The 12,133-nt window shown below is 41.7% G+C and overlaps 2 protein-coding genes across 9 annotated transcripts in view; both read left to right on the top strand.

Annotated features, from left to right (window-relative positions):
- ODF2 (outer dense fiber of sperm tails 2) overlaps positions 1 to 2,980 on the top strand; it is a 43,452-nt gene extending 40,472 nt beyond the window's left edge. For 2 of the 8 annotated variants that reach the window (XM_081281589.1, XM_081281587.1), the window contains one exon: positions 81 to 2,979. In XM_081281589.1, the coding sequence (XP_081137715.1) occupies positions 81 to 269 (189 nt within the window). In that variant the 3' untranslated portion in view covers positions 270 to 2,979. Of the gene's footprint in view, positions 1 to 80 lie in introns of all 8 variants that reach the window. The other 6 variants (XM_081281591.1, XM_081281596.1, XM_081281590.1 and 3 more) reach the window with 5 other exon arrangements.
- A 558-nt stretch (positions 2,981 to 3,538) lies between these two features.
- GLE1 (GLE1 RNA export mediator) overlaps positions 3,539 to 12,133 on the top strand; it is a 32,896-nt gene continuing 24,301 nt past the window's right edge. Inside the window, exons 1-2 of the mRNA XM_081279079.1 lie at positions 3,539 to 3,716; positions 7,827 to 8,048. Of these exons, the coding sequence (XP_081135205.1) occupies positions 3,618 to 3,716; positions 7,827 to 8,048 (321 nt within the window). The 5' untranslated portion in view covers positions 3,539 to 3,617. The remainder of the gene's footprint in view (positions 3,717 to 7,826; positions 8,049 to 12,133) is intronic.

The following is a 12,133-nucleotide window of genomic DNA, read 5'->3' as shown; positions in this document are numbered from 1 at the left end:
TCTAAAAAAGTCCCTGTGTGTCCAATTTGCCTGTTCCAGATGACTCACGCACTCTGCCCATGCTTGGCTTCTTCTCTTAGGCTGATCGACGCTACCAGAGCCGCCTGCAGGACCTTAAAGACCGCCTGGAGCAGTCCGAGAGTACTAACCGCAGCATGCAGAACTATGTCCAGTTCCTAAAGTCCTCATATGCCAACGTGTTTGGAGATGGTCCCTATACCTCCTATTTGACAAGCTCTCCCATTCGCTCCCGATCTCCCCCTCCCTGAGGCCAGCTATCTAGGGCCTGGAGCCCTGCCTAGTGCCCTGGCAACTGAGGTGTTGCCAAGCCATAGCTGGAAAGCTTGTTGGTTTTCCTCTCTCGCAGTGATGAAGTGTGTTTAGGGTCTTGTCCTTAGCTACTGACTCCAGAAGAGCCCCTAAAACAGCACAGGAGGAAGTGGGAAGCTCTTGGTTTTCTCCTCCCTCAGTTGCCTTATGGGAATTTCTCCTTGACAGGCCTTACATTTACTACTGCACTGGGGTACCAGATTTTTACTCACTTTGACTTTGCCAAGATTCTCCTTTCCTAAGTGAACATTTGGATTGGACTTTTTCCTCCAGTCCCTGTCCAGCCCTTGTCTTTTTAGGAATCTCTGTCCTGGGTTTTCTCTGATCTGAACTAGCAGGAGCTGCTCCTAGGTTGTGAGCATCTTAACTTGCTTTTTTTCTTATGGGTATGGTAGGGTGCAGTGTTTCCCCAAGGCCAGAGAAATCTCTCATGCTTGAATTTCCTTGAACCACTTGCCTCTAAGTATTTCACAGTAGATCCTTATAGAGGTTCATTTCCATCTGTCCTTTTATAAGCATAATCCCAATCACATTGGGATTTTTTTCTTTTTGTATCTCTGGAATGCATTTATTCTTGAAATATTTGTGTCATTTTATAGAAAGTTTTTATAATTATTTAAATTCCTTTGGATTATTTCCTGTACTACCCACTCCCACCCGCTTTAAAAAAAAAAAAAAAGAAAAACTAGTAAAATACAGGAGAGAGAGTGAGTAAATGATTTCAAAGTACTTTGTGCATGAAGCACCATGCTTTTCACTTCAGCCCAGCTTGGTTCTTTCTCCTTCATATGCTTTCACTTGACAATGTGAGAGATGTCCAGAGGAATGAACTTTGTAAGACATTGCTCAATGTTTTAGGCAGATCACTTTAGGAAGGGGATGGGATGTGCTTATAAAATATGACTTGGTTAAAAAGAATAAAATTTGAATTGGTTTCTGAATTATAAGATCATGAACCATTTTTATTCAAATTTTCCTGCATTTAAAAGAATAGCCAGGGTGTAACTCAGTGGTAGAGTACTTGCCTACCATGTGTAAGGGCATGGGTTGGATTCTCAGCACCACAAAAACAAAAAACAAATTTTAAGAAATAAAGAACACTTTTTTTTTTTTTTCAAATTTTTATACTAGGATTGAATTCAGGGGTGCTTAACCACTGAGCCACTTCCCCAGCCCTTTTTAAATTTATTTTTTAAATACTCTTTTAGTTGTAGGTGGACAAAATATCTTTATTTTTGGTGTGTGCTGTTGAGGATGAACCCAGTGCCTTGCATATGCTAGGTGAACACTCTACCACTGAGCCACAACTCCTGTCCCCTCCCTTTTTTTTTTTTTTAATTTTGAGACTTAGGGCCTTGCTAAGTTGCTGAGGCTGGCCTTGAACTTGAAATCCTCCTACCTCAGCCTCCAAAGTTGCTTGGAATACCAGGTGTACACCACCATGCCTGGCAAGAACAAATTCTTCAAAGAGAACAAATTGACACTGTAGTAAACCCTAGCCTTTCTTCTAGCTGGTGATGGCCTTCTGGTCTTGAGTTTTGTCATCTCAGCCATTCTAACCCACATCCACAACTCCAGTGGTTTCTTTGTCCACAAAGACAATCCCCTCCACACCCAGACCCACAGCATCTGGATTTCAAAGACCAGAAAACTCATCACCATTTATTGGTGAGTGGACATTTGTCCTTTCCAACTTTCAGTTGTTCAAAGGAAGTTCATTTAAAAAAACTACAGCATCCATTGCCACAAAACTGAGCCTATTTTCTTACCCTTTATGTAAATGGATTTGAACTTGAGTCCTTTCCAAGAAAGGACTGTTTGCAAACTTAAACAAATGTGCACAAATATCTGTATAACTTCTCAATTTTGCCAAACTACTGAAAACATCCTCAGTGCAGTTTTTAAAATGTCCAGGTGCTGCAAGAAATCAGGCCTGTGCTAAAGTTACTCAGCAAGGCAAACTTCTGCAGAAGGATGTGCTACAGAACAGTGAACAGACTGGCAAGCAAGCGTGTGTAGGCAGGTAGTCTGTCTGCTTTTATCCATATCGGTACTGCGCTTGCTCTGGGTTACAATCTATGTGATTGGCTATGAGGAGGGCTACAGTTAAAATGGCTAGACTGGACACAGGTTGGGAATCTCAAACTAGCTCTGATTGAATCTTAATATCCCACTTTTACACTTAAGCCTAAATACTATGTTCTGAAAATAGACCACCAGACTTTCTATTTCTTAGGAGTGCAAAGCCAAGCTGTTTAACTGGTGAGGGAAGGGTCTTTTTTGAAGGGTCCACTCCTGGAGGACTCTCCCAACAATTATTTTTTGTAAAATAGTAGAAAAAGTCCAGGGAGTTTGTAAAAAAAAAAAAATCAGAAAATAAAAATGGTTTACCAAGTAAGGTTGTGTATGTCTGAATTCCAATTACTCAGGAGGCTGAGGCAGGAGGATCACAAGTTGGAAGCCACCTAGACTAATTGGTGAGATTTCTGTCTCAAAAAAATAAAAACGAATAGAGATGTAGCCCCGTGGTAGAGTGCCTCTGGTCTCAATCTAGTTTCCAAAAACATAATTTTAGTGGTTTTTAGCATATTTACCAAGGTGTGCAACCATCACCATTATCTAATTCTGAACCATCTTCACCACCCCAAGAAGAAACCCATGCCCATTAGCAGTCACTACCCTGTTCCCTGCACCTTTCCTGCCCCTGGCAACTATTAATAAAGTCTCTTCCATGGATTTGCCTATTATGGACATTTCGCATAAATGGAATCACGTGGCCTTTCCTGACTGGCTTCTTGGCAAAATGCTTTAAAGGTTTGTGTTGTAAGTATCAGACCATACATATAACATTTATCCAGTCACTAATTGGATATTGGGGTTGCTTGCATTATGACTACGGCTGCTATGAACATTTATATAAAAAGTTTTCATGTGGGTGTGTTCATTTCTCTGCTTTATACGCGGGAGAAATGTTAACTCTACTTAGCCATTTGAGAAACGGCTCAAGTTTACATTCCCACGAGCAGTGTGAGAAGGTTCCAGTTTCTCCAAATCCTTGCTAAGGGCGCAGGATTTTCTGCAAAGTCTCACTTCGCTCTGCACAAGGAGCCTCTGCAGCCTAACCTGCATTCGCGCCCGGAGGCGTGGCTTGGACCGTTAGGAACGGGGCTACGCTCCCTGCGCTGCGTGCGCGCTCCGGAAGCGGAAGCAGGCGCCCTTTCCCGGCGGCTGATTCGAGGGCTTGTTTTGACACCAGAGGCACCTCAGAAGGTGCCGCCGGACTGGCCATGCCGTCCGAGGGTCGCTGCTGGGAGACCCTGCAGGCACTACGCAATTCCAGCAAAGGTCGTCTCTGCTACCATCGCGACTGGTTGCTGCGGGGCGAGGTGAGCGGCGGCCGCGAAGAGGAGTAGGCCCTGTCGACGCCGGCGACGGGGCCCTGCTCCTTCCCCGCCCTGGGACGCCCAGCGCGGGGAAACCTGTGCGTTCTAGCATCCTGCGTGCATTTCTTTACTGCTGTGTGAGCGTGTCCCTCCCGCCTATTCTAGATTCTCGAGGGGCTGCCTTACTTCAGAGGTACTCTTCCGTCTGAGGCTTCATCGCCATCCCAGCCGGAGTTAGGTACCTCCTCCTGTTGTCAAAGCAACCCTTGCTTCTCTGTTAATTTTCCCACATGCTGGGATCTCTGGGAGTAGCGGAGAGTGAATCACATGGTCACTGACTCACTGTTGCTGCCAGTGAAACGACCGAATGTTTAGATGTCATTGGGCGAATCTGTTAAGTTAGTGGGGGGGGGGGGGGCGTGGTCACTGAACCTAGTATTCACAAAGTCCTGTACTAGAGGTGGGGGGAGGTGGAGACAGTTAAAGCCGACTCCTATTCACTGGTTGCAGATAACCTATCTACAGATGTCTCGGGCAGTTTCAAAGAATGTAGACCCTACATTGTAAGGTTGATTCCTAGTCTGGTGTTTTCAAACCACCAGACTCCGGTTGTGCATTCTTCACGGGAATGCCACAGAAATGACGCTATATTCTCAATAAGTCAGGTGAAGACACCCACAGATGTCAACCCACCTTAACACTGATGATGCTCACCTTGATCCACCTGTTCATGTTGGTATCTGCTGAGTCTCTCCACCTAATTCCTTTTCATTTTCGTAGTTGATTACTATTTTGCAGGGAGGTTTTCCAGAGATTTCCAATATATCTTTTTCCTCATTAAACCTTTTCTCCTCAACCTGAGAATTCATTCATGTTTTCCGCCTGAATCAGTCACCTCTCTGATGTTGCCAAATGGTGTTTTTGTATCTTCCCTGCTCCCTCTTGTAAAGAAGAGCTTTCTTTTCTCCTCTGATTATTTATTTCAATATGGACTCATGGGTTCCTGTTTTATTCAATGAGTCGTATCTATTACTATCATTATTCATTTACTTATTTTGTTTTAAATGTCTCAGATTTGGCCAATGGAAGCCTCCCTCCCCAAATCCCTTGGGATTGAACCCAATGTCTTCTACAGGTTAGGCAAGTGCTCTAGAACTGAGACATAAGACCCAGGAGCCTCTTTGTCAACTCTTGGGTTCCTTTGATATGTTTTCATTTCTTTTGGCACAATAAAGTGTCCCAGGTATAAATTGTATTTTCCCTGTTCCTGGACTCGGCAGTTTCTCCAAAGAGCTTTACTTTTTTTTTTTTTTTTTTTTGATGGTGGTACTATAGATGGAACCCAGGATCTCACACATGCTAAGCAAGCATTCTACCACTGAGCTACATTCCTACCCCTTTTATCTATCTATCTATCTATCTATCTATCTATTTATTTTGAGGCAGAATCTTGCTAACTTGCCAATGCTGGCCTTGAATTTTTTTTTTCTTTTTTTGGTGGTGCTGGGGATTGAACCCAGGGCCATGTGCATGCAAAGGAAGCACTCTACCAACTGAGCTATATCCCCAGCCTTCTAATTTATTTATTTTTTTACACAAAATACTCTTGTAGTTGTCTTTTTTCACCTAGTATATTAATATATTCTGAAAATCACTCCATGTCAATTTTTTTCCAGTTACATATTTTGTTGTGTAGAGGTCCTATAGTTAATTCAACCTCTCTCCTAGTCTGGATATTTAGGTTGATTCCAGTAATTTGCAGTATTTTAATAGGCTTGTGTATGTGTATTTTCATTTTGTGGGAAGTGATTCTTTAGGATAAAATTCTGGGAATGAGACTGTAGGGTAAAAAGTAAATCCAAATGTAGTTTGTATACATATTGCCCAAGTCCACTCCATAAGGTATATAATTTGTCATCTAAACAGCAATGCACAATTGTACCAATTTGCTTGTCAAAGAATGTATTATAATACTTTTTGCTAATATAATAGGTAAGAATGAGACCTCAATGGAGTTTCTCTCTTGAGTGAGTTTGAACATCTTTTTATATGTTTGAGTCAGTGGTTGGGGGAGATATCAGGGGTTGAACTCCTTAGCGTCCCACCTTTGCTGAGGTTGACTTTGAACTTTCGATCCTCCTGCCTCAACCTTCTGAGCTGCTGGGATTACAGGAGTGTGCCAGGCTTGAGTCAATTTTAAATCTTTGTGAATTGCCTGTTTATATCTTTTTCACATTTTTCTATTGAGGTTTTGGTGGTTTCCCACCCACCAGCCCCAGGTTTTACAAATTCTTTTTCTTGTGTGTGTGTGTGTGTGGGGGGGGGGTGCTGAGGATCGAATCCTGGGCCCTGTGCATGTGAGGCAAGCACTCTACCAACTGAGCTATATCCCCAGCCTATACAAATTCTTTATGTATTGGAGAATAGTAGTCCTATATCAATTATCCTAGTTCATTTGTTGAAATTTTTCTTTATGGTGGTTTTTTAAAAATATTTGCTCCTGGAATTTATTTTAGTATAAAGAATGAGTAAAAGGTATTATCTCAGCAATATGTTTTTAATATTGACCTCGTTATTATAGACTATGTATCAGCGTGTTGGCTTTTTGCCCAGATTGTCCATCATGGGTTGAATACCTGTTTGTTGTACATGAGATGTGAACCTATTATCTAGATTAGTATTTCTCAACCACCTTACTTGGGATTGAACCCCGGGGGGCTATACCACTCCCAGTCCTTTTGATTTTGAGATAGGGTTTTGCAAAGTTGCTGAGTCTGGCCTCAAACTTGAGAGTCTCCTTCTCAGCCTCCTGAGTTTACAGATGTGTGCCACCATGCCCAGCTCAACAGTATTTTGTTTTATTTTAGTACCAGGAATTGAACTCAGGGGCACTTAACCACTGAACCAGATCCCTATCCCTTTCTTTCTTTTTTATTAGTTGTAGGTGGACACAATACCTTTATTTTATTTATTTTTATGTGGTGCCAGGGATCGAACCCAGTGCCTCAAGCATGCTTAGTCAAGTGCTCTGCCACTGAGCCACAACTCTGGCCCATTCCCAGCCCTTTTTATGTTTTATTTTGAGATAGAGTCTTGCTAAGGGCCTTGCTAACTTGCTGAAGCTGGCTTTGAACTTGGGATCCTCCTGCCTCATCCCCCCCCTCCACAGTCACTGGTGTTAGATGTGCGCCACCACACCTGGCTCAACCAGTATTTTTTATTTTTTTTTGAGAGAGAGAGAGAGAAAATTTTTTAATATTTATTTTTTAGTTTTTGGCGGACACAACATCTTTGTTTGTATGTGGTGCTGAGGGTCGAACCCGGGCTGCACGCATGCCAGGAGAGCGCGCTACCGCCTGAGCCACATCCCCAGGCCCTCAACCAGTATTTTTTAAAAAATACTTATTTTTTGTAGTTGGACACAATATCTTTATTAAATTTATTTATTTATTTATTTATTTTTATGTGGAGCTGAGGATGGAACCAAGGGCCTTGCATGTGTGAGTCGAGCAATCTACCGCTGAGCCATAACCCCAGCCCCTCAACCAGTATTTTAAAGTGACTAATACTCCACTGTAATCATAATGTTTATGACAATTTACTTCAAAATTCCTCTCATGTTCTATTCTTTTCCAGTGTTTTAGATTATTTTTTTTTAGGGAGGAGTATACTGGGATTGAACTCAGGGGTACTCGACCACTGAGCCACATCCCCAGCCCTGTTTTGTATTTTATTAGAGACAGGGTCTCGCCGAGTTGCTTAATGCCTCACTTTTGCTGAGGCTGGTTTTGAACTTGCAATCCAACTCAGCCTCCTGAGCCTCTGGGATTACAGGTGTATTCCACTGTGCCTGGTTTAGATTAGTTTAATGGCAATATTCGCACAGTGTGCCTTTTTATGCAGTTAAAATTGTTATAGTCATATTTTCTTTAGAAGAACAGATGTTGGGGTCATTACCAACGGACTATACTTTTTATCCCTGATTGTTAATGTAGTTACTTTGAGTCTTTGGTATTTATTTATTTGGTCCCTAGTGTTCAGTAAGGCATGTAGTGGATTATGCTTGATCAGTGGACATGCAAGTTGGGTTTAACTTGGACTTCTTCTCTCTAGGATGCTTTAGAAGAATGTGTGTCTCTTCCCAAGCTGTCCCCTTATTCTGGATGGGTGGTAGATCACATCCTACCGTACAAACAAGAGAACCCCATTCCCTCAGAGGCTTCACTTTCATCTGGATCTGCTTCTGCCCTAGAACAACCCTCAGTAGTTCCCAAATCTCCAGTTGGAAGCTCTGCCCTCTCAACAGCATTGCCTGCAACACCAAATGGAGCCCAGGTAAAATGTGATTAGTTGAAGACAGAACACATAGTAATGGCAAAGTTGGAGTATATAAGAACCACATGGATCTTCTACATAGAAAGTTTATGGTTTTAGTTTGTATCTAGTACTTCATTTTAAAAATATTAGTCTTAGGGCTGGGGTTGTGGCTCAGTGGAAGAGCACTTGCCTGCCATGTGTGAGGCACTGGGTTCGATGCTCAGCACCACATATAAACAAAAATATAAATAAAGGTCCAACAATAACTAATAAAACATTTTTAAAAAGATTAGTCTTTTAAAATCTTTATTTCTTTCCTTTTTTGTGGTGCTAGGGATTGAATCCATGGGCATCCTACCACTGAGCTACACCCCTAGCCCTTTATCTTTTATTTTGAGACAAGGTCTTGCTAAGTTGCCTAGGCTCACCTCAGACTTGGAATTATCCTTCCTCAGCCACGTGGGTAGCTGGATTACAGGCATGCACCACCATGCCAGGTTCTTTTAAAAATATTTCTAGCAGGCTGGGTGTGGTACCACATGCCTGTAATCGCAGCAGCTCAGGAGGCTGAGACAGAAGGATTACAGATTTAAAGCCAGCCTCATTAACTTAGTGAGGCCCTAAGAAACTTATAAAGCCCTGTCTTAAAAAAAAAAAGAGGGGAGTTGTGGTTGTGGGCTCAGTGGCTAAATGCTCCTGGGTTCAATCCCCTTCTACCAAATGTATGTATTTTTTGCAACTGATCATCATACACAAAAAAAATCAACCTTCACCTAAACCTTTTATCTTATATAGATATTAACTCAAAATGATCACTGACTTAAAGGTAAAACTATAAACCTTTTAGAAACAAAACTATAAAGTATAATTCATAAAAGGAAAATTGACAAATTGGACTTCATTAAAATGACAAATTTTTTTTTAAAGATAGAGTGAGAGAGAGAGAGGGAGAGAGAGAGAGAGAGAATTTTAATATTTATTTTTTAGTTTTTGGCGGACACAACATCTTTGTATGTGGTGCTGAGAATCAAACCCGGGCCGCACGCATGCCAAGTGAGCGCGCTACTGCTTGAGCCACATCCCCTAGCCCAAAATGACAAATTTTGTTCTCTGAAAGACCTTGTGAAGACAGTACATACTGGAAGAAAACAGTTTGCAAACTACCTGTCTGATGAAGTTTTTCTGTCTAGACTATATAAAGATCTCTTTAAATAAATAAAAAAATATAGGCAAGGGATATGACCAGACATTACCTAAGACAGTATATAGATGGCAAATATGCATGTGAAAATGTTTTTAACGTTATTAGCTACTAAGAAAATGTAAATTATAACTACAATGAGATAACATTGCATATCTATAAGAATAGTTAAAATGAAAAATAGTGAGGGGCTGGGATTGTGGCTCAGTGGTAGAGTGCTCGCCTAGCATTCATGAGGCACTGGGTTCAATCCTCAGCACCACATAAAAATAAAATAAAGATATGTGTCCACCTAAAACTAAAAAAAAAATAAATATTAAAAAAAAAAAGAAAGAAAAATAGTGAGAGCACTGAATTGTTGGTGAGGACATAGAAAGTCTGGATCTCACATATATTTTGGGTGGAAATACAGAATGGTTCTATACCCCAAAAAAGAGTCTTTTTTTTTTTTTTTTTTTGGTACTAGGGATTGAAATCGTGGCGCTCAACCAGTGAGCCACATCCGCAGCCTATTTTGTATTTTATTTAGAGACAGAATCTCACTGAGTTGCTTAGTGCCTCACTGTTGCTGAGGCTGGCTTTAGACTTGCGATCCTCCTTTCTCAGCCTCCCAAACCACTGGGATTACAGGTGTGTGCCACTACACCCAGCCAAGACTCATGCTTTGAGGGCTTGTTCCTTAGTGCATCAATGTTCAGAGGTCAGGTTCCTAGGAAGTGACTTGATCATGTGGGCCCTGACCTCATCAGTAGATTAATCCCTTGATGGGTTCATAGTTGATGACTTTATTGGGAGATGGGGGAATTTGTAGGAGGTAGGGCCTAGTTGTAGGAAATCGGTCCCTGGGAGCACATACATATAGGTCATTTCTTGATCCTTATCCCTTCTTCTCTTTTTCTCTTTGCTTTCTGGCCACTGTGAGGTGAGCACCTTTGCCTCCATCACACCCTCTATGCCTCACCATAGACCTGAAAACAATGCAACCAGGTGACTATGGGCAGAAACCTCTGAGCCAAAATAAAGTGCTGACTTACAGGGGCTGGGGATGTAGTTCAGTTGGGTAGAGTTCAATCTCCAATACCCAAAAAAAGTTAATATACTATATAATTTCTTTTGTTTAACATTCTTGCATTCTTCTTTTTCACAGTGCTGTGAATTAAACTCAGGGCCTTGCAACCAGGGCTTGGTGGCACACCCCTATAATCCTAGCCATTCTGGAGGTGGAAGCAGGAGGATCACAATTTGAGGCCAGTCTCAGAAACTTAGTGATATCCTATCTCAAAATAAAAAGAACCATGAATGGAGCTCAGTGGTAAAGCACCCTTGGGTTTAATCCCCAGTACCGAATGAAACAAATTTGTAATTCTTTTGCCTCAGCCTCCAAGTAGCTGGGATCATAGGCAGGTACCACCACACCCAACCTTGTTTAATCTTCTTTGTGTGTGTGTGTGTGTGTGTGTGTGTGTGTGGGGTACTGGGGATTGAGCCCAAGGATTACTGTACCATTTAGCTACATCCCTAGCCATTTTTATTTTTTATTTTGAGTCAGAGTCTAGCTAAATTGCCAAGGCTGGCCTTGAGCTTGTGATACCCTTGCCTCAGATTACAGGTATGTGCTACCCAGCCTGGTTTATTTAACATTCTCTAACCAACGAAAGTATCAGCTTGGAGAACAGGATAGGGTTTAGGGATGGAGAAGGAAATGACATGGCTACAAATGTAAGTGTGGTATGAAGTAGCTTTTTGGTGAGGGGAGAGAGTTCTGTATTTTTCTTTTTTTCAGTGCTAGGGATTGTGTATACTAGGCAAATATTTATTGCTGAACTACACTCCTAGCCCCTGTATCTTGAGTGTGGTAGTGTTTACACGAATCGACACATGATAGATTGCATAAAAACTGTACACAAGTACAATGAGTGCCTGTGAAACTGATAGAATCTGAATAAGCTTGGTGGATTGTACCACTGCCAATCTCTTACTCCTTTTAATGTTTTATTGTATTTATGAAAGATGGTGCTGTTGGGGAAAACTGGATCAAAAGTACACGGGGCCTTCCTGTACATAGCTCTTTAGCTTTCTGTGGTTTATATCATTTAGGAATTTTTGGTGTTGAACAGAAACCCAGTTTAACCAATTAAAGTAACAAAGGATGGGGAGGAATTATTTAGTTCAGGAAGTCCAGGAGAACATCTGGAATTAGATCTAGATGATTACCATTGTTCTTTCTCTGCTTATTATTATTTTCTGAATCAATGACCCATAAACAGGGTTTTGCCTCTCCGTCTTTCCTTTTTGTCTCATTCTTCTTGGTTTTGTTTTTCAGATAGACACTGTCTGGCATATTGGCTAATGGGAACCCCAGACTCACATCTTAGGTTAGCGTTCCTGACAGAGAGAGCCTTCCTGGTTGGCTCCATCAGAAAAGGTCAAAGATAGGCTCTGACTGGGTGTGATGGAGTATACCTATAATCCCAGTGGTTTAGGAGTCTTGAGCCAGGAGGATTGCAAGTTCAAAGCCAGCCTCAGCAACTTAGTGAGACCCTAAGCAACTCAGCAAGATCCTGTCTCTAAACAAAATACAAGAAAAGGGAGAGGGATGTGGCTTAGTGGTTAAACACTCCTGGGTTTGATCCCTGGTACCAAAAAAAAAAAAAAAAAGATAGGTTCTGGCCTAGCTTGGGTCATATACCCTATTCCTCAGATGGATATACGATACAGGAGGAGAGAGCACGTTGATTGTCAGTCTGGTCAGGTGCCTTCTTCTGAGGCACCTGAAAGTTTGGAGGAGTAGCTGGGGTTGCTCCGTCCAAACCACCCCAGGACAAATGGATACTTATCAGAAGAAAGGGGGAAATTTTGCTGAACACACAAGCTAGTAGGCTAAATCAAAATAAAACAAAAA

Source organism: Spermophilus citellus, assembly GCF_964194105.1.
Source record: "Spermophilus citellus genome assembly, chromosome: 2".
NCBI classification, from domain to species: Eukaryota; Metazoa; Chordata; class Mammalia; order Rodentia; family Sciuridae; genus Spermophilus; species Spermophilus citellus.
This window is presented reverse-complemented; position numbering and strand designations above follow the sequence as displayed.